Source organism: Miniopterus schreibersii, assembly GCF_964146895.1.
Source record: "Miniopterus schreibersii genome assembly, chromosome: 9".
Taxonomy (NCBI): Eukaryota; Metazoa; Chordata; class Mammalia; order Chiroptera; family Miniopteridae; genus Miniopterus; species Miniopterus schreibersii.
In genome coordinates, this window is record NC_138118.1 from 68,679,005 (window position 1) to 68,701,081 (window position 22,077).

General features: G+C 36.8%; 1 protein-coding gene across 1 annotated transcript; it reads right to left on the reverse strand.

The window, feature by feature from the left end:
* Positions 1–1,449: 1,449 nt before the first annotated feature.
* On the reverse strand, positions 1,450–13,713 carry AGR3 (anterior gradient 3, protein disulphide isomerase family member). Its single transcript, XM_081147692.1, has 8 exons — positions 13,493–13,713; positions 10,669–10,804; positions 6,164–6,227; positions 4,881–4,933; positions 4,292–4,368; positions 3,987–4,050; positions 3,519–3,602; positions 1,450–2,464 (listed from the first exon to the last, which is right to left on the reverse strand). Exons 2-8 carry the CDS (start codon positions 10,775–10,777, stop codon positions 2,415–2,417), a joined length of 501 nt encoding a protein of 166 aa, XP_081003818.1. The 5' UTR covers positions 10,778–10,804; positions 13,493–13,713; the 3' UTR covers positions 1,450–2,414.
* Positions 13,714–22,077: the final 8,364 nt, after the last annotated feature.

Below are 22,077 nucleotides of genomic sequence, written 5' to 3' on the forward strand. Positions count from 1 at the left end.
ATGAGAGAGTCATTGATCGGCTGCCTCCTGCACGCCTCCAACTGGGTATCGAGCCCTCAACCCGGGTATGTGCCCTGACCAGAATCGAACCGTGATCTCTTGGATCCTAGGTCAACGCTCAACTGCTGAGCCATGCCGGCCAGGCTGTATTAATTTTTAAATGGTGGGATACATTCTTGGATCTCAAGATTCACAGGTGCTACATTTGTGTAAAGCCTCACAGCCATACTAGAAGGCTGGGCCGTCTCTCCACTGTTCCCACACCATCCTATTACAGGATTTAATAAGGAGTTATTTCCATCAGTTATAGATCTCACCACTAGGCTATGAATACTGCAGGGGAACAGAATTGCCTCGTTTTTATCTAGTTCATCTTTCGGTCCACAATACCAAACACAATGTCTGGCAAAGAGTAGACATCAAATGTTTCAATAATTGGGAAATATTAAATGCTATAAAATTATTGAGTTTTTTTCCAAACTCGGAAATTGAGAGATTGATTTGAAATATAGAAGAAATGTTGCTATTTTAGGCAAAAAAATGAAGGGAAAGAGAATGAGGGGACGGAGGAGCATCCAGTACAGTATTTCTAAGCTGGGGTTGCCGTTTTTAGCAAATGAAAGTGCAGGTCTCCCAGTTAAATTTGAATTTCACATAAGCAAATACATTTTTAGTATAAGTCCCAAATATTTCATAGTACATACTTATATTAAAAATTGTCTATCTCTAATTTAAATGGAACTGATATCCTTTACTGACAACTCTATTTTAATCTCTTTGTGAATGTGTAATTTTTTGACTCATATATCGCTTTAAAATGCAAATGAGAGCTCTGACTGCTCCTCTGTAAATATCCCTATACACACAGAATTGTGCATCCTGTTTCAGGGAGTTGATGTTAGTAATTCAATTCTTACTATTGGATGTGTTAGAAAAGGAGTAAAAATATTTTTGGAAGTTACAAGGCTAAGAGAAATAGAAATAAAGTTATACAGGTATATATACATACAGGATGGGGCTAAAGTAGGTTTACATTTGTGAGTATGGGAAACACAGAGTTAATTCTTGTATTATTATTTATTAGTGTATTATTTTCCATATGAACAACTGTAAACCTACTTTTGCTCCACCCTGTATATATATTCTAAGCATAGATCTACATTTCAAGTTAGGGGTAACCTCAGAAGTGATCAAATCTAAATCACTAATTTCATAAAGTGAAGAAATTAGAAATACCAACTAGGATATAGAATTTAATTGTTAAAGTAGGGTAGAAAACAAAACTAAATTGGTTACAAGATTATACTGACTAATCTAACTTATCAAATAATTATGCGTGTTATATATATTAAATATTAGCATATATAATTATATCCATAATTAAATTACATATAATAAAAAGTAATCATATGTATATTAAAATACAAAGACACATACTTTTTTATGATAAAGAAGAACCAATTTATCATTTAGTAACATTTTTACAATAATTAAAAATAGAGAATATGTTATTTTACTTGTTAGCTCTTAAAACAGCAACTAAATTCGCAACTAACCTTTTCTTAGTTCATAGCAAATGATCACTGACATTTTCTGCCTCTGCACTCAGTAGTGCAACAGTGGAATCAGCTATATTACTTTAGTCTTCATACTTTAAATCATTAAATCTGAGAATGCCAGTGCACTCTGATGTCTTAGTATTCACTAAAAATCAACTCTCAGTCTATGATCTAAAATTTAAATATTAAATATAAGATATTTAATATTCTTTCGCACATGGATATCTAGCACTGATTTCTAGTTATTGGTTAGGTAACCTATTCATATCCAAATAGTTTAGTTATTATGTTTGCTTAAAATGAACAGAATAGTGGTCAAATAAAACCTGGATAAAGCTTAATTTTCTCTAACTCATGAAACATTGGAATTAATAAAAAATCTGTATCATAGACATTGTATATATACATATATATCATTATTAAAGTGTACTTCTATATTTCAAAATAATTCTACTTAAATGCAATCAAATCCTATGGGTTGGGAAATTTCTATCCATCTCAAACATTCTCTCACTTCTAAGAATTATTCCCAGCTCCTCCAGAGCTCCCTGTGAAGAACTGAATTGGTGGTTGGATGTAGATATCTCTTATTTAGGTCCTCTTGTCTCTACCCTAACCTAACTCTCAGCTCATGACAAGCTTTCTTTGCTACTGATGTCGATAGAAGTCAAACTACTATACATTGTCATGCTGATTTTGACATTTATTGAAATATAATTTTACCTTCATAAGCATATTGCAAACATATTAAAAATCTAAATGGTACTGTAACAAAATTCATGTGTTTGTACATTTAGTAGTAATCAGTAACCAGAAAGTTGTCTTCATGACATCTGACTTCTTCGAGATAATCCTTTATAACTCTGATTGAATAAGTTTTAATGCTTTCTTCATGTTTTCTATCACTGAAATAAAAATAAAAATATATTACTTTATTAGTAAATAAAATTATCAAACAATCTTTTAACCCCTGAATCGAAAATTGGCCCATTTAAATGAATAGCTATGAAAACATAAGAATTTATCTACATTAAAGAATATTATGCCCAGCCGGGCATGGCTCAGCGGTTGAGCATCGACCTAGATCCAGGAGAATGCGGTTCGATTCCCAGTCAGGGCACATGCCCGGGTTGCGGGCTCGATCCCCAGCAGGGGGAGTGCAGGAGGCAGCCGATCAATGACTCTCTCATCATTGATGTTTCTTTCTCTCTCTCCCTCTCTCTGAAATTAATAAAGATATATTAAAAAAAAAGAATATTATGCCTTCATGGACCTCATCTGAACTCCTAACACCCAATAAAGTTCCTTTTGACACACACGCACACACACACACACACACACAAAAGAATATTATGCTAAAGCTGTATACTTATATATAGTAATTATATACGTGTTAATCAACTTTATGTTAAAATGAACAATTTTATAAAAGGAGTTTTGAGGGAGTGTCTATTTTTTTCAAACTGATCATTTTGTATCTATATCACTGGATCTGACATGCATAGTTATCTTATTAAATACAGTTGACAGTGAATGTTGTAAAAATTAGATTAAAATCCCAAGACAGACTGAACCTCCTTGCTTACAGGCATTAAAGGGAGAGGAAAAGTTTTAATTATTCTCACTTTGAGGAAATCACACATGATCTTCGATACTCACAGAATGGACTGGCTTTCTTAAAGTTTAATTGTAATGTATATTCTTTTTAGTGGTCTCCAAATTAGTGATTGTAAGAATTATCCTTGTTGAAAAAGAGATTCTGAGGTGCCCAGAAATTCTGATTTTGATGGGAGCTAAGGGTTTGCACTTCAAACAGTTATCACCGCCACCACCTAACTCAGTGATTCTGGTTTGTCGGCAGCACTGTTTGTGGGAAGCACCGATGCAGGGCATCACTGGCCCTTCTAACAGCGAAGTGTCAGCTAGTATCACTGTTCAAGATAATTTGTGAATACTTACATATTGGTAAATCCTGAGGCTCATATGTATACATTCTGTTAGAGTATCTTCCAGTTATGTCAGCTCTGACTGTTAAAGAAGGATCTGCCAAGAAAGAATAATTTACTAAGGAATTATCTAAAATAGTCTTAAAACCATTCTTGCCTCTTGATCTAAAACAAATAAATGTTAAACAAATTTATGATGAGTTAACCTGAATTTTTTCATTTTAGTGTGTCATAGTTCTCTGTCATCACAGTTTGGAGAACTTTACTGAAAGTACATTGGGATATTGATTTAATAGCATCAGCTAGTTTAAAAAATATTTAAATTTACATATTGCAGATATATTGAATTTCATTGTAGAACTAACAAGAACTGTTATTGACTGGGTTAGAAATGACTTCTCTTGAACTAGCACTTAAAAATAAATAAAAGCAAAAATGCTACAGATTCTGTAAATCTGATGGCATGAGATTACACACATACCCACAAACATGATTCTAGGCACATATTGTCCATCTGGTGATAAATTTTTATCTGTGGTCTCATGCTAGGAAGAGAAGAAAAAAATAAATGTTATTGTATTGGATTGTTTTTGACAGTTGATTTTGAAAATATTTTATGTGAACAAGCTTTTCAGTAAATTGTATATTTTGGCTTTTTACAATTTCATATAACATTCTATACCCACCAATACTTGATAGCTCTTTTTGTCTTAAAAATAGAGAAAAAAGGGATTCAAATTATCCATTGAGTTGTGATATTAAGAAAACATTGTAGAGGTCATGTACCATGAGATTCAGCATAATGAAATTATTCTTGGCCATTTCTTGTATTTCTTCATTTTGGGTGAACACTTTTTTGAGTGCTATGGAGGAAAACAATGAATGCCAGTCAGTTTTAAGAATAAAGACACTTTCAATATAAATAATATAGCAAAGTAAACCTAGTATTTTCCGTTGGCTTGCATTTGTATCTAGGATGTAGACAGTTCATTGGCCTATGTTCGCTTTGTCTCTCATTGGGAAGCAATGATGGACAGAGTCTGTCCATGGACACATGGGGGGTAATCCCATTAATGAAGCCACCAATTTTGAAATTTCATGTAACTAATTGGTTAAAAGAGCAAGTTTCCCACCCCTCCCTTTTATTTTGGTGGGGGGGAAAGGGCAATAAAATTTGAAAGAGCATATAAATATATTCAGTAGATTGCTAACAATCACTGTAGTCTTCAGGCACCTGAGTAAAATGGTGGCATGGCAGTTGTCTTTTTTTTTTTTTTTTTAATGGAATTTGCTGAGTGCTGTCTTAACAATTTTTACCAGGCCACTTTTTCTAGGTCTTTTGGAAATACAATAAGATCTCAGGAGCTAAGATTACCTTGGCAGTATTGACAATCTTCCAAGTGATGAATAACCATCAATGGCTTGTTACTAAACAGAGACAGAAAGTGTGGAGTTAAGTTATGTGATTAACTCCGAGTCTAAATGTAAGTGAAATTAGATATAAAGTTTTCATACTTTCAACAAGACTTGCAGTAAAAATCTGATTGACAAATCAAAGCAATGTGGTCTGCAATAGTGTTACTCAAAACATGGCCCCAGGACTTTGAGCATCACCGGGTAGCTCAATAGAAATGGAAATTCTCAGGCTGCATCCCAGGCCCACTCAGGATCTCTGGGGTGGTGTCCAGGAATCTGTAGATTAACAAGCTCACCAGATCATTCCTCTGTACACTGTAGTACAGTTATAAAAATAAAACTCAATTCTGTCTCCAGATATGAAAGGATATTATAAATAAGATATTAATTTCCAATGAACATTTGGTATAAGAGTTCAGGAGAGTCAAAGTTTTTATTTAGTTTTTTGTTTTGTTTTGTTTTTAGTTTTCACAAAAATGCTGTTAACATTTGACTGTTTTCACATCCATTCATTCTTTTAACAACTCTCAATATGCCAACAATCTCAGTGAGAGTTCCCTCTCCATACATTTTTCAGTTTCATTTTGATTTTAACCCTCTGAAAAAAGTTTTCTGTGGTAGCTAATTGACTTTCCTGCTCGTTAGAGTAAGAAAAAATTAGAATATTAACTGTAACTTAGGAGAAAGGAATTACGATGTGGATATATAGGATGTTTTAAAAATGTTTCTTTAATTTTGAGAGGATGCTGGGTACAAAAAGAGATAGACTATAATGTATGCATATTAAATCTTTTTAAAAGCAACAGAGGTGTGGCTCAGTGCTTGAGCATCAACCTATGATCCAGGAGATCATGGTTTGATTCCCAGTCAGGGCACATGCCCTTGTTGCAGGCTTGATCCCCAGTAGGGGGCGTGTAGGAGGCAGCCGATCAATGATGACTCTCTCATCATTGATGTTTCTCTCTCTCTCTCTCTCTCTCTCTCTCTCTCTCTCTTCCTTCCTCTCTCTGAAATCAATAAAGATGTATTTAAAAAAATAAATATATAAAAAAGAAATTAATACAAAGGTATTTAGAGCTCTTGATTGTAAAAAAAAACATTCTAATGGCAACTCTTAGTTGAAAGAGCATACAATAGTAGAGCAAATATGTGTGATATCCTTTCAAAAGCTAACTTACTAGTTTTTGGTTCTGTGAGGAAGTATCTATATGATCTGTCAAAATTAACTGAGAGGTGTTTCACCTTTTTTGAATATGGAAGAGACCCTCTTCATAAGTCTGTACCCAAGTGATGTCATCTCCCCATCCTAAAATAGAAGAAAAATCAACGAATTAACTCAGGACCACAGAGGAGCTCTGAAATATTCATGTGCCAGACAGATATCTATCCACAGATATTTAAGCTACCAAGCAGTTGCCTGACATATGGTATAGAGGATATATCATTATAATTAAATGTGAAGAGGTGGTATCCTTTCAGATTATAGTGCTGAGGTTTTATGACTGTTTTAACCCTCAAGGTCTATGTCCTTGAACCTGGTAAGTGCTCAATAAATGCTCTTATTAGTGATGATTAAAAGGGCATCTCTGGATCATGCAAATTTCTGGTTTCAGAATGAATGGCAGAAAATAACAGTTAATCCTTGCATACTTTGTAAGTCTACGAAGAATACTTTGGACAATACTACACAGTGCCCTTGTATCTTGAGTGCCAAGAAATGCTGACCCCTCCTAAGTCATTATACATTATGAAAAAAGGATTTCCAAAGTTTTTGCTTTAAATTTTGATTCAGAAAAAATTCTGGCATTTCTTGGTTGAGAAACACAATAAAACATGGGTGTTCTGGAAGCATCCAGAAGAGCGAAGGAGATGGAAACAAAGCAATGAGTAGAGAGAGACCGACTAGCTTTTAAAAAAGTGTTATGGGTAGTGGGGAAAGAGTATTATAGATTTAAGAATGAGAAGGAGAATGCACACAAACATTCAGGAATACTGCAGAGTAGTTTCAGGAAATGTCTCAGCCTACGGATGAGAAAGATCAAGTTAATTTGAAAAATAGAAATATTTCTAGGCTAGCTTGGACCCAGATTTTCTTCTGTTTCACATGTTGTCAGACTGCAGTTTCTGGTTTTGATACCACGGCTACAAGATGGCCAGAAATTATGGAGCAGAATTATACAACAAGATAAACACATTCCCATGATGTTTGCTTGTTGGTTTGTTTTTGCTTTGTTTGCTTTTTGGTAACAACTGTATGAAAATATAATTCGCATATAAATACAATTCATCCATTGAAAGTGTACATTCTTTATATATATGCAGAGTTGTGCAACCATCACCATAATCAATTCTAGAACATTTTCATTGCTTTGAAACAAAATCCTGTACCCTTTCGCTGTCACCCCGTTAATCCCTCCTCCCCAGCCCTACAAAACACCTAATCTACTTTCTGTCTCTATAAATTTCTTATTCTGGACATTTCATATAAAATGAATATATTTCATATGTGGTCTTTTGTGACTGGATACTTTTACTTAATATAATGTTTTCAAGGTCCATCCATTTTGTAGCATGTATTAGCACTTCATTCCTCTATATGGCCAAATAATATTCCATTGTATGGATATACCATATTTTTTAATCCATTCATCAGTTGACGGAGTTTGGGGTTTCTACTTTGTGCCTTTTATAAAAAGTGTTGCTATGAATGTTAGTATACAAGCTTTTGTGTAGATATATTTTAAATATATCTTGGGTTATCTACTCAGGAGTAGAATTGTTGGGTCACATGGTATCTACATTTAATCAATTGAGGAACTGCCAGACTTTTATCAAAGTGGTTGCACTCTTTTGTACTCTTACCAGTAATGTTGTTGGTTTGGTTTTGCCTGATTTTAGTGTCTTAACATTGGGAGACATACTATGTTAGTTTAATACCCCTTCTAGCTGTAATAATCCTGAAAGATTTTCTTTACAATTTTGCTTGAATCCATGTAGTAACTTCACACTGTATTTTGCATTAAATAAGAGTTATTCTAGGAATAGCCAGTGAGACTGGGATCCTACTTGATTTTTCTGTTCTGTTCTAACTATCACTCAATGCTGGAACTTCAGCAGTGGAAGGAATTACTATTCTTTGTTCCTGCTCAACTTAGTCCCATGAACATTGGAGGAACATCTCTGTATGCCTTGCTCCTCTAGAACTGGGTATGAAAAGGAAGATAATATAATTCCTGCTCTCCAACAATTCATTGTAGGGGAGCCATATTGTATTAGAATTACTTGTTATACACTTTATCTCATAATTACAGCAAGCCAAAGGTGATACAGAGTTTAAACTCTCTTCAAGGTCTCTGTTCAATACCATAATTCTATTTCCAGCTATGTCTATTTGTCCTCTGAGATATTACTTATTTATACAATATGTACTTATTGAGTACCTACTATGTACCAGGCACTGGGCTGGGTGTTGGGTGCTGGGAGGTTCTTTTGACTCAAAAGGAAGTTAGAATTTTGAGGTCACTGTTCTTTTTCTTAAAACTTTTATTACCTTTTCCCAACAGTCTTTTTTCTTCCTAACACATTCTTTACTTAACTGTTTGGTGTTGCCCCCTGCTCTAAGGGGCTCCATATACGGCTCTGTACACTATACCCAAACTCTTCCCTCATTTATTCTGAGCCTCATTCTCAGTTGTTTCCTACATGCTAATAGATGGTAAAAGGCTTAACCAAATGTAAACCAGTTCTTAATAATGGGGCTCCCAGCTGATGTCCGTCATCTTCCCAATTAAAATAGTTTCTAAATAACTGAAATAGCAGACTCATCAAGTTGTTTAAAATTTACCATGCATGTTGAGTATATTTCTCATGAAATTCACCATTTTTTAAAATCTTTATCTGAGGATATATTTTTATTGCTTTTTTTTTTTTCTTTTTAGAGAGAAAGAGGCAGGGAGAGAGAGAGAGAAACATCAATCAACTGCCTCCATATGCATCCTGACTGAGGATTGAACCCACAACATTTTGGTGTATGGGACAACACTCCAACCAGCCACCTGGCCGGGGCCACCATATATTTTTAATAGACACTTGAAAATGAATACAGAGAATGTTGGTACTTAATGATAGAGTTGTAGCATGCTATTTAACTCAGTCCTGGAGGGTCTTTAGAGGCAATGATGAGGTTAGTATTCTACACTTTACTAAGACTACTGAGCTCATTGTTCTATAACTATTGTGCTTATATGGAGAGATACATGAGAAATTATACTTAGGAAAATATTTCCTTCTTTTATTTCTTTTTATAAACTCATTGGACTTTTTGATTTATAGTTTTTGTGGTTTTAAACTAAAGTAGAATGAATTAACTTGGCTGAACTTTGATGGACATTGGCCGGTGCTCAATACTCTGTTAAGAAATGAACAAACTTGGAAAGTCAATATTTTAAAATTTGAAAATATGCTATAATCGATCTCCTTTTGTTTGCCCCATTCATATACTATTCCAAGTAGTGGTAAAGTGTTTTGAGGTTTGTACTAATTTTAAATTATTTATGTGAAGACAAATGATTTTGTTCCCATTTCCATTACCTGGAGATGTAGGAACTGATTTTGAGAATTTTCTCTCTAAACGGTTTCTTTACAGATGAAGATATATTGTTTCTTAGGCCAAAGGAAATCAGTAAGTATAAAATAGAAATGTTTTCTAAACATGTAGCCAAAGATAGATCTAGATTATGATGTCAAAAACCACTGTAGCTGTTTTCTGGAGTCAATATAGCAAACACTTGGTTAACCAAAATTCTCAGAGGGCCGGATAAAATATAATTTTCTGGTGATCCTTACATAAAATCATTCCAAATTATTTCTTTGCCTGAATAGAGGACAGGGAATTGGAGCAGATTTTGAGGGATATTAATTCCCTTTAGGATATCATTATGACACATCAATTATTATTTTCCAGGACTCTGGTAACCAAAGTTACAGGCAACAAACCAATTCACCACTATTTCTATAAAAGCTGTATCAAATTGTTACTGTTTTTCAGTTGCTTTGGTTCACTTTTTTTCCCCAATAGCCTTTGCTTTTTTAAAAATATGTTTTTAGTGATTTTAGAGAGAGGAAAGGAGATGGAGAGAGAGAGAAACATCTATCTGCTGCCTCCTGCATTCCCCCTACTGGGGATTGAGCCTGAAACCTGGGCATGTGCCCCTACTTAATCAGAGACATCTTGGTGCATGGGTTGACCCTGAACCAACTGAGCCACACCTACCAGGGCTGGTTCACTCTTTAAAATCAACTGATCTTACCCTAGCCAGTTTGGCTCAGAGGTTAGAGCATTGTCAGCCTGTGGACTGAAGGGTCCTAGGTTCGATTCCAGCCAAGGGCACATACCTTGGTTGCAGGCTCGATCTCTGGCCCCGGTCGGGGTGTGTACTGGAGGCAACCAATTGATGTGTCTCTCTCACATCAATGTTTCTCTCTCCCTCTCCCCACCCCCTTCTGAAAAAGCAATGGAAAAAATGTTCTCCAGTGAGGATTTAAATAAATAAATAAATAAATAAATAAATAAATAAATAAAATCAACTGATCTTTTCTGGCTTTTGTTTTTTCCTATTTTAAAGTGGTAAATGACAAAATATTCCAGTTAATTGAATTTGCTTTATAAGTGGTCTCTGGGTAAGATACTAGGAATTTGAAAACAATCCAAATGGCTGAGATTAGAAAATGAAATGAGATTCTAGTACCTCTTGAGAGTGTCTGAGGCGGCCTCTTTTCTTTTTTGATTGCAATGGCAAGGTTGGAAGAAACTGCGACCAGTAAGAGGCAGAGGGCCAAAGCTGAGTGTAACATCATGTGTCCTGGAGAATCCCTCAGAAGAAGCTAGATGATAGAAAATAATTTTCAGAATCTAGTAGATTACTTCAACTGTCCTCTAAGATTCAGACCACACCTAATCCAACAGTTTGCTCTGCTTGTGTATGCTGATATGGTACAACCTTCTAGAACTTTCCTTCACATGTTATTTTAAAAATATTTTAAAAATGCAATCAACTCAATGAATGTCCACTTGGTGGAAAGCCGCATCCTGGGCATCCCGGGAGCGGTACAGTGAAGTTGAAAGAAAACTTGACCGGGCACTCAGTGCCCACATCGGACTGCATTTTACTGCTCACAGCACTACAGTGAAGTTCAAGTAAGATCAGGCCTTTCGACTCTAAGGTGTGATGTGAAGGTGACTTTTGGCATGCGTTCGTATTCTTTGGATTCTTCTTGATCTCTGTGCCAAGATACTAAGATTAGGCATGCACACATATTGCTTACAATTGAGTTTAGAGAAAAAAATGGAATATGGAGATTCCTGTTTTTCAGGTCCTCTAGTCATTCATCTCTCTCATTCTTCCTTCAGTGACTCAGCCACCTGGCCTTCAGTTTGCAACCCAGCTCTTTTAACAATGGAGCTTATTGTCACATTGCTGTAAATTCAATATAAAATTAAAAAGAACAGACTTGCTGCATCTATAGTTTTCCCTTGGTTAGCTAGAATTCAGATGGATTTTTAAGTCAATGTCCTGTTGCTTATACTCTGCAGCTTAAGATATAAACAAAAGTCTGCGTTGGATCTGAGCTGGACTTCAGCCACTTGATAAATATCTTACATGGAGTGTTTAATGCTTGTGAGATGTTCCCTTACAGCATGAGTAGCATATAAAACCCATGTGAAAAATAGTTAACATGTGCAGTTTTGAAATCACGGCAAAATATGAAATAAATGTACAGGAATCTTTCATGTTTATTTACAATTCCTTCAGAGCACCTTTCCTGTTCGCTTACATGATTTAGTAGTCAGTTCCCCAACAAAATAGCGAATGACTGTTTTGCAATTCTGTTCAAACATGAATGTTGCTATATGTGACTGCATTAGGCATTGTGGAAAACTGAAAGATTTATAAGACAAATGCACCTTAAAATAACTGATTGCTTGGCAGTGGTAATAGGCTCATTTTGTATGATAGCAATCGTAGCCATGGGGGGAACACTGTGGTGGTGGGCAAGTTTATAGATTCTAGGTTTTTCCAGGCACTCCCTCATCCTCTCGTTCTGGTATCTTTTCCTTGGCAGTGGTATAAACTTTCAGTTCCCCTCTGGATTGGAAGGTTTGCCACACCGGGTCAGCCCTATTTAAATGATTTCCCTTGCTAATCTTCAATGAACCCATTTTTAAATTTCTTTGTGTTTAATAATTGAAAAACCATGTTTAAAAATTACCATGGTGCCTGATAACAACCTTAAGTCAGATTCCTGTAAGTTATCAATACCAAAAAGCATTCAGAATGCCATCTTGTATCTTAAGGACTGGCCGTCTTGTGCCATAAGGATTGAAGCAAAGAAAGGGTAGATTTTAGTAGGGAGAGAGAGAGCTGAATCTGGACCACAGAGTCCAATGTGGGGAAGGTAGTCTCTGTCAGGCTGAAAATTACAGCAGAGAAATTGAAGCAACCATCTAGGGCAGGGTATTACCCTTGATCCAGTGACTTCTAGAAAGTCTATCATTGAGTTACAGGAGGCTCAAAACCTGAAATTCTATGTAAAATTTTATGGGCCTGTTTATTTTCCTGGGAAAGCTGCCTTAAAAGCTGCATTAAGATTCTTCCAGGGGTCTTGGATAGAAAGCAGAGTTAGGAAAAGTTAATCTGAAGGAAGCATCAGAAAAGGTTCTCCATGGTAGAGACAGAGATCAGTAGGTGAAATCTGTATTGAAAAAGACAAAGTATAACTTCATCGTTTTCCTGATGTAGAGCTGCAAAGTTTAGAGGTGAGTGGGAACCAAACTTTTTAAAAAAAATATTTCAAGTTATTATGTATTATGTCAAAGACTATTCTTAAAAAATCAAAATATTGAATTTCTGTCTTACATTATTTGATAAATTATAAAATAGATATTAAATATATTCCATGATAATGCTGATCAATTTATATATTTTTGTTTTTGGACAAACATGATTACCTTGGGAAAATAGAACTACTCAGACTACTGAGGGTTCCCTAACACCAGAGGCACAGTTAAGCTGCTTGGGGGCACAGATGAGAATGACATGGTTATGGCCTTAGAGCAAGCAGCCTACAATAGCGCACCCAGGACGCACATTACCAAATCTACAATCAGGTGTTATAAACATTGGCCAGCACATTTTATGACACCGGTCTTTTACTTTTCAAGAGCAAGTCAACATAAATCACTTACTTAGATGTTCTATAAAAATATTTTCTATTTTAAAATAAGACAAAATTTAAAAGAAAACAGACACGAACAATTGTTACTTGAACCCTAATTTTTGAAGGGTCATTTTTGGTCAATGCTAGTTTATTATAATATCAGTAATATAAGTAGAGAATAAAAGTATGAAGCCAGCAAAAGAAATCCAACTCATTAAAAGAAAAATATACAATTTCATTGAATGTCCCCTCCCCATTACTGAAGACCTCACTTTGAAATAGCAATACATGGATTATTTAAATATAGCAGAGCTTGACCACTAATTAAATAATCGGGAAATTTTGCTTGCTTACCTGAACTAGCCAGTGCTGTTGCTGGAAGTGTATTCTGGATGTTTCTGGTTTAAAATGGGCGTGGATTTATAGACACAGACAAACACACACCCCTGACCTTCAGCCCCACCTGCATGGAAACAAGAGCACATTCACCTGCAAACTTACAAAAAATAGGCTTGTCTGAAAAACCCTGACTTCTTTCCAGTTCTCATGCTTCTCACGCTAAAAAATTTGTCTCTGGTTCCCTAAATTAAGATTGAGTGCCCTTGTAAAATGAGGCCAAATACAGTCTTTGGGCTTTTTTTCCCTTCTACCTTTTACTTCCCAAGGTAATTTAATGTTTGGCTGGAGTTCAACACCAGAAAAAAATAAGGGGGGAAGAAAGGAACTGGTTTGAATGTAGGAACTGTGTGTACACCACTGTTCTCAATTAAAGTTCAGCAAGGCTCGCAGATTAGATATAAAGCAAACAGGAATTCCTTCGGGTTACTCTGTTTACAGGATTGCAATGAACAGCTAAAGAGATCAGGTGCTTTTGATCTGGAGAGGGAGAAAAAATACATGCTGTTTTAAAATTCAACATTTTTATAATTTGATTACTTTTTACAGCCTTTCTATAAAACCCTTTCCCTTACTATGCAAAAAATAGAAAAACAGGCAATTGGATAAGTTTGTTTAATATTTAATAGTTAGATTTTTAACATTTTTGTCATTAATCCATGGTTATGGTAAAACACTTCTCAAATATATAGTTATGTCAAAACAAAAAGTAAAATTCTCTTCTCCCTTCCATACTGTGTATTCTTGTACCCCCCCCCCCCCCCCCCCGTCAAGTTCCACTTCCGGAAGTAAATCCCTGTTAAAATCATCTAGGGCACGGTTACCAAATCTGCCTCACCTGTTTTTGGACAACCCAGGAGATAAGAATTATTTTTACATTTTTAAATGGTTGTGGGGTAGGGGGTGGAGGGTGGGTGGAATCAAAGGAAGAATCGTATTTTGTGACATGTGAAAGCGACATGAAATTCAAATTCCAGTGTTGGTAAATAAAGACTACTGGGTGGAACCCAGCGGCACTCGTTTCCTGAGGTGTTGTGTTCGGCTACTTCTGCACTGTAACTGGACGCTGAGTGCTGTGACAGGGCCCGTGTGGCCTGCAAGCCCTAAAAGATGTCTGGCCTTGTACAGAAAGTGTTTGCTGATCCCTAACCTAGGATGTTGTTCCATAAAATTTCCTTCCTTCTTCCCTCCTCCCAGTCTCTCCCTCCCCTTTCTTTCTCCCCACCTCTGTCATCTTTCTCTCCTTTTGTCTAATTACTCAACGTATTAACAAAATCGCTGCTAAAGAGGGGCGGTGATTGTCTTGCTTCTGACATTGAAGTGAGTGTGCCCCTAGTCTTTTAATGTCAGACACGGTGCTGGTTTCATTGACCAAGTTAGGAAGGCAGCCTTTCACGTTCATAAATTGAATTTAGGGTTGAGATTACCTACCCACTTTGTGTATGTGTGTGTGTATGTGTGATTGTCCATCTGTCTGTTTATGTTTCAGTTTGTCAGTCTCTCAGAATACATAAAAAAATAAACAGTACAAAAAGATCAACAGTAGAAAATAGATCTTTCTCTCACCCATCTTCCAGTCTATGGGTCTCCTAACTAGAGACAATAATTATCAACGTCTTGAGCCTTCTTCGAGAAATGTTTTCTCTATATTCAAGCATGTTCTTATCCAGTTATGTATGTATGTACCTAGCTAGCTACCTAGCTATCATCTCTGTTGTATATATCTACCTATGTATTTTTTTTTATTATTAACACAAATGGTACCATTCTATCAGTACTTCTGACCCTCTATTTTTTACTTAATAATACTAAATATTGTACCATATCAGAACAGGTATTTATGAAACTATTTAGTAAATCACAGAGAAAGAATATTCTGTAGAGAACATTTATCTGTCTTTATTTTCTAAGTCTTGTAGATGCAAATACTAATTTTAAAAATGTTGGTTTCTGGAAAAAACACAACCCAGATTTTTGGATTAAAGGAATAGATATCTCCAGGATTTGTTATTTTATGCCAAACATTTAAAATCTTAATGTTTTTATAAGCCTGTCAAGTTCACTGTCTGCAACCTATAGATTTCTGCTCTGTAAACACTTACCTATAGCCTGTGGGGGTAACATTTTACTTTCATCCATAAAAATGTCTCTGTGCCTTGACTAGGCAGAGCATTTTTCCTCCCATGGAGGGAAGATCAGGGACCTAGACTGGCCACTCAGTTTCCCCAGATCCAGTCTGGGAGAGCCTGTTTTGGAAATTATGGGTGAAATTAAAATGGAGAATGCACCTTGACTGGGTAGCTCAGTTGATTAGAGTGTCATCCAGATACACCAGGGTTGCAGGTTCAATCCCCCATCGGGGCACATACAACAATCAACCAATGAATGAGTAAATAAGTGGAACAACAAATCATAACAAATCAAGTTTCTCTCTCTCTCTCTCTCTCTCTCTCTCTCTCTCTCTCTCTCTCTCTCTCTCTCTCTCACACACACACACACACACACACACACACACACACGTACTAGCCCTTCCCCTCTCTAAAATCAGTAAATTAAAAAAATATATTTGGGGAAAAAATGGAGAGTGCAGAGTTGAGAGGCAGCCGTGGCAAGTCTGCAGAGGGATCCAAGAAATGGTTTCTAGTGGGTGAAGAGCAGTTCAGACAACGGGAAGAAGAAAGCAGAGCCATTCTCACAGGACCAGGGGAAGGAGAGCAGTAAGCAATGGGTCTGAGGAGTAAACGGGGGTGCAGGGCTCTAGCACGGTGTGTGGGAGGGACAGCTGGCTCCATTCAAAGAGCTGGGGGGAGTGTGGATATGGCCTTGTCATGAGATTAGAGAAAAAAGAATCTTAAGAGGGCAAGTAGAATGCTTATAATAAGATAAATTTGAGTTTAAAAGCTTATGATTTAATCTGTAAAAACGAAATTATATTCATAAGCTGCAGATGTGAAAACACCAAGCCACAGAATAAATTATGTTTCTAGGGGAATTATACATCTTTGTGTAGGGAATCGCTTTAGTTTCATAACTTCAAAAAAGATTAATAGAAGAATGTTCCCTGAAAGAAGATACAGCTCCTCCAGCCAGTCTTTCACTTCACAAAGCCAAATGAACACTTGGTGAGGGTTCTTAGGGTCTAAGTATTATACATACAAATTCACAATGAAAGTTAATACTTAGAGACAGTCTACAAATCAACTGAATTGCTTATTATATTTTCTAAGAACAGACTTAGATTTTGTGTGCTTGATGAGTGAACCATAAACTAACAATCCTCAGTCCTGCTAAAGCTCTCTATTTATTTCCCCTCTGTTTTGTTTCAGGTAATACAGGATTTTAATTTCATATTTTACACTTGCTATATATCTCTTTTGAAGAATTATTGTATTAAATACTGTTGATTGCTTATTTAAGACTATTTTTCTTTCATATAGGCCTCTTTCTTTCTGGAAAACTTTTGGGTATATTGGATTTCTGGCACTACTATCTATGTGTCTTTAATAATTTTCATCTCCTTAGGCTCTTCCTCAGAGGCCAGAATTCTTCAACTTTGTTTTCTAACTAACTGGTTTGATATAGGTAGTATTCAATTTATTATTAATTGCTTTCATTTACAGTATAAAAGTTAGCAGTCACACTTTTCAATTATAAACCTTTTCTCTTTTTAAATGGTTCTCTGTTTATTATTTCAGATATTGTTTTTATACATTTAAGCTAAGATGCCTCTGTAGAGGTGTGTCCAGCCAGATATTAAACCTCGTGAGTGACCTCAGTTTCCTAAGCCACTGTCACCTTGCCATACTCACACCTTGGGGATCTTTGTGGCTCCCCCACTGTATGAAGGCTCCAAGTTCTATTGTACTTTCTGGAAACTGCAGAAGAATTGAAATTTACTCCCACCCACCAGCCCATGGCTTAGCCTTATTTTCAGGCATCACTGCAAACTTGCTAGCGGGGCCCCATTCATTTATGGCCCTAACGGCTTTCCTTTATCTGTTTTAGATTCTGGGCATTTCTTCCCTTCTTTCACTCTCATCTTGCCTGTGCTGTCTTAGATTCCTTGAACTTTCCATTTGGCTAAGTATACCTTTCGGTAGTTTACAAGGAGGTAAACACTTTTCCCCTACGACATTCAAAGGAGAGTTTAGAAGAATGTGGGTTCGGGTTGTCATCTTGAACTGAAAGTTACCTTTTACTCCCCTTTAAGTTGAGCCTAAAATGGGCTCAGTGATTTTTCTCAAGCTCAGAGTGACAGAGAGTGGTTTCTAACTTAGATCTTTGTAACCCGAATTTGGTGATTTTTTTTCTACTAAGGGAGGCATTATATATACATTATACATAAGGGTATAGGACCTAGAGAAGAGGAGTACACAGATTCTAACATCTGGAAGAGTGGTCCTATGGGGGCCAGGATGGGAACTCATTCCCCAAGGTTGTTTGGCGAAATTTTTTATTGCACATTACACAGTGGGGCCACTGATTTTAATCCCATATTTCACAATGCTTCCTCTAACATTCTCATCAATGCCTTAACAATTGTCACGACAACTTATTACTTATAGGAGTCTCTTGAGGAATAATGATCATGGGGCCATTCACCCTCCGCACCCAGCCTCCAGTTGTCCTGCTCTGGGACCATGATGTCTGGGTTCCAATACCTGATTAGTAACCACTGTGACTCCAAACAAGTTATTCATGTAAATAGAAATGATAATGATGCTCATTTTACAGAGTTCTTGTGAAGATTAGGTGAGAGCAAACATCAAAAGTGACAGAAAGTACCTTCCCAGACATATCCTACCCTGGACCAGCCTTCTTGTAGTTACTGGAGATAACACAGGGAGTGCCAAGAACAAGTTGCTTCCTTTTTTTTTTTTGAAAGAGATAATAAATGAATATTTAAAAAATGATATTTGATGAATTCCCAATAAATATTAGTTTTCTTATTTATTGTTATAACTATTATTCAAATGAGACCACTGAGCCCAGAAACTAAGTAAGAAAACTCTTTAGCAATAAGATGGACTAACTAGGTATTAAGTATAAAAGTATTTTTTATGTAAAGAGGTGATGTCTCTTAAGAAACAGCCAGTTTTTAAAAACTATGATTCAAATAGTTTCAAGCAATAATTCCATTTTCATTGCAAACAAATGTAACTCAGTTTTGGTCATGTTTTTCATGGCCCAACAAGTTGTTCTAATGAGCTCATAACCTAAAGAGCCCAGTCAGTTAGGAAGCTTGACAGGGGCTGCACTGAAGATATTCTCTGATTCTGACATTAGGTGTCACTATAATCAAGGGAAAGACAAGCAAGCACATGATCAGTGAAGTGGAACTTGAACGTGAAGGGGGAAAGATATGTTTATATTGTGGTACAAAGTACTTGGAGTAGAACCTGTGACGTCAGGATTTACATATCCACATTGCCATGGTGCAAAAAAGAACATCTTCATATAGGCATGGCAGTAACGTCCATTTTCCTAAAGTATTGATTAGAAACAACTACTAACCACTTTGCATATCTTGCTATTTCTTCCCCTAATCAATGGTAAAACTGATAGGGGCCCCCAAGGATTTTCAAAAGCAGAATATTCTTAATATGTTCCAAATGAGAATTTCAGGGACTAGCTCACCGGGAGTCTAGTTCTTCTAATGAGCTTAAAGCTTGAACTTCAAATCTTCCTTTAAATATTTTTAAATTATATAACTTATCAGGTCTTCCAAAGGTTCCTTTGCTTGATAAAGGTGTGAAGTACAAGAGGTTCAATGACTTTAAATTGCAAATCTGTTTCACACTTGGAAGGAAGTTCTGACATTTCTGTGTTAAGTACTATACAGTTACCAGGTGATCCGCATTTGTTTAAGCAAAACATCTACAAACAATTGGAGAGAATGGAGTCCATCTAATGTTTCCTTTCATTATTAGGCAAAGTGGTAAACTGCAAATCCATCCTCTCAAGAGATGTTGCGTTAAGTTTATTTTCCCATGTGTGTGTGTTGGCACACATGCCTGTTGGCACAGATTCAGAGTGTCTAACAATCGATATGCCGTAGGTACTGATGAATCAATGGATACTAACTCTAGTGGTGGCTGGGCTTCCTAGGGGCAAAGAAGGGGACTCTATGTATGTGGGAGGGGACTTGTGGCAGCACCTATTTATTAACTCAAGGAGGAAGCATTTCAACATATTAACAACGGGAATGGTGGTATTGAATATCAGCCTTGTGTGTGTATAACCTGGCTCACCAAGGGCTCACAAGAGCTCTGGTTTAGACTCTACATAACAGATATCAAAGGTGTGGCTTGTTTCCCTCTTGATAATGGTCCCTACTGCCAATTTTGCAGAAAAATGGCTTTAGTGATGGGAGGGTTGCACCTGGGGAAAAAATGGAAAGACTGAGGGAGAAGCTTGGCCTGTACGGCTCTATAACATCCTTCTTCAAGCTGTGGTGGAGGCCTTGATTCATCTCCTCTCCCGGCGCTGATGGGCATTGCTGAAGATTTGGGGGCCAGATGAGTATCTGACATAATGACTTGACCTTGGTCATCCGGGGGAGTGTGCTGATGTTGGGGATAGGAGTGGCGTTCTCAGTACTGGATGACGAATACAGTTTGTTTAAAGATGTCTTGAAAACTGGCTTCTCTCCTTTGTTGCACTTGATAGCTAACACACTAGCTTGTATTATACACGAACTGTTGCATTTATATTGGATGGAGAGGAAAGACTAGATGGTAGGGGCCTGTAGGGCAGGCGGTTATGTTCAAGGTGTTTCTGCCTCATTGCAGTGCTTCGATTATGAGCCCATAGTGGGTGTCGAACTCTTATTTGATAGTTGATTGATACTTTTATTATCTGTTGATTGGTCTCATTGTATTTAAATACAATTTGAGTTATGCTTAGGCAACACATCAGAAATAATACCTAAAAGAAGAAAACCGATGGGTTGTGGTGCTAGAGGTGTGGAGGGCAGTGTGAGGAATGAATAAATTAGAAGCTATGTTTTTGTGCGCAGGGACCTCGGGGTTGCTGTTGTCCTCAAGTCCATCCAGGGAATTTGTGTCATAGGTCATGCATAGAAGGGTCTCATTGTCCTGAGAAAGCCAGAAAGAGCTTTCTCTCATCTCAGGTCTGCCCTAATTTCTTCTGAAAGGTAAAATGCCGCGGGCCAACATTCAGGTGCACTTTCTGGTAAAGGGAATCATTTGGTTTTTGTGTTAACACCAGTGAAAAAAGAGAAACAGCATGGTCCAGTCTAGCTCACTAGGGTCTATCCTAGATCCTTGGGGAGAAAACTTTATTCAGTTTATTAAAATAGGGCTCACTGACCTGCCAGGCGTGACTCAGTGGTTGAGCATTGACCTAGGAACCAGGAGATTGCAGTTTGGTTCCTGGTTGGGGTACATGCCCAGGTTGTGGGCTTGATCCCCAGTTGGGGTGCATGCAGGAGGCAGCCGATCAATGACTCTCTCATCATTGATGTTTCTCTCTCTCTCTCTCTCTCTCTCTCTCTCCCTCTCTCCCTGAAATCAATAAAGATATTTTTAAAAAATAAATAAATAAAATAGAGTTCACAACCCTGGAGTGTCCCTTCTTCACCAGAAAGGTTTTTCATCAAAGGATTTAATGGGAATACAGAGTGCTGGGTTATGGCATGTCTCCAATTTATCTTCAGAAATGACTAGTATTTGTCATTTTCAGTTGAGGGAAAAACTCTTCCTCTGTTGACCTCATTTTTTTATTGGGCATCCTTTATAAATCAACACATGGGGTTTGTCTATGAGAAAAATTTAGAACTTACTCCTGTGCCTTTCCTGCTTTTCCTTCAACTTTTGCATCATGTATCTAATTTTTTACTCAGAACAGTGTCACAACAGACTACTGGTTTTCCCCCTGAACTGTTCAGAAAAATATCTGATCATGAAAAGGTCAAACTTAAAGTATGCAAACATCCTTCTTCTTCTTTGTCTAATTAATTTAGCTCCTTTCTGTTTACACACTAAGTGCAGTTTACGTCCTTTCTGTGTTTCACGATGCCTTTTGTCCTGAATGTTGTTCCAGGTCTTTGACCTATCCATTGGGTTATCGCTTTTCTTAATTTTCTCAAAACAGAAATAAGGTCAAACTTGGTTTAGGCTTTGAATAAATTCTGAATACAAGCAGCATTTGGGAGTAAAATTAAATTAGCTTTTTAAGTGGTGTGAATTAGGGTCATCTGCATGTTTGGTGGTTTAAGATGACCTATCTTGATATTTATTTAGAAAGCCCATCTTTTCAAAAATGCTGGAAATACTGTAGTACTATGGCACTATGTGTGACATGTGGGTAATTGTGGTTGAGGACATGGTGTTGGAGGGAGCCACGCTCATTTTGAACCCTGATTCTGTCTCTTACAGACATGTAGGGCTTGGGCAAAGAATATAACTTACCTAAGCCTCAGTTTTCCTCCTTTGTCAATGGAAATAATACCCTCTGTTAGGATTAGGTAAGAAGCTTATGTGAAGACCCAGTAAGGTGCCTACACCACAGAAAATACCCAA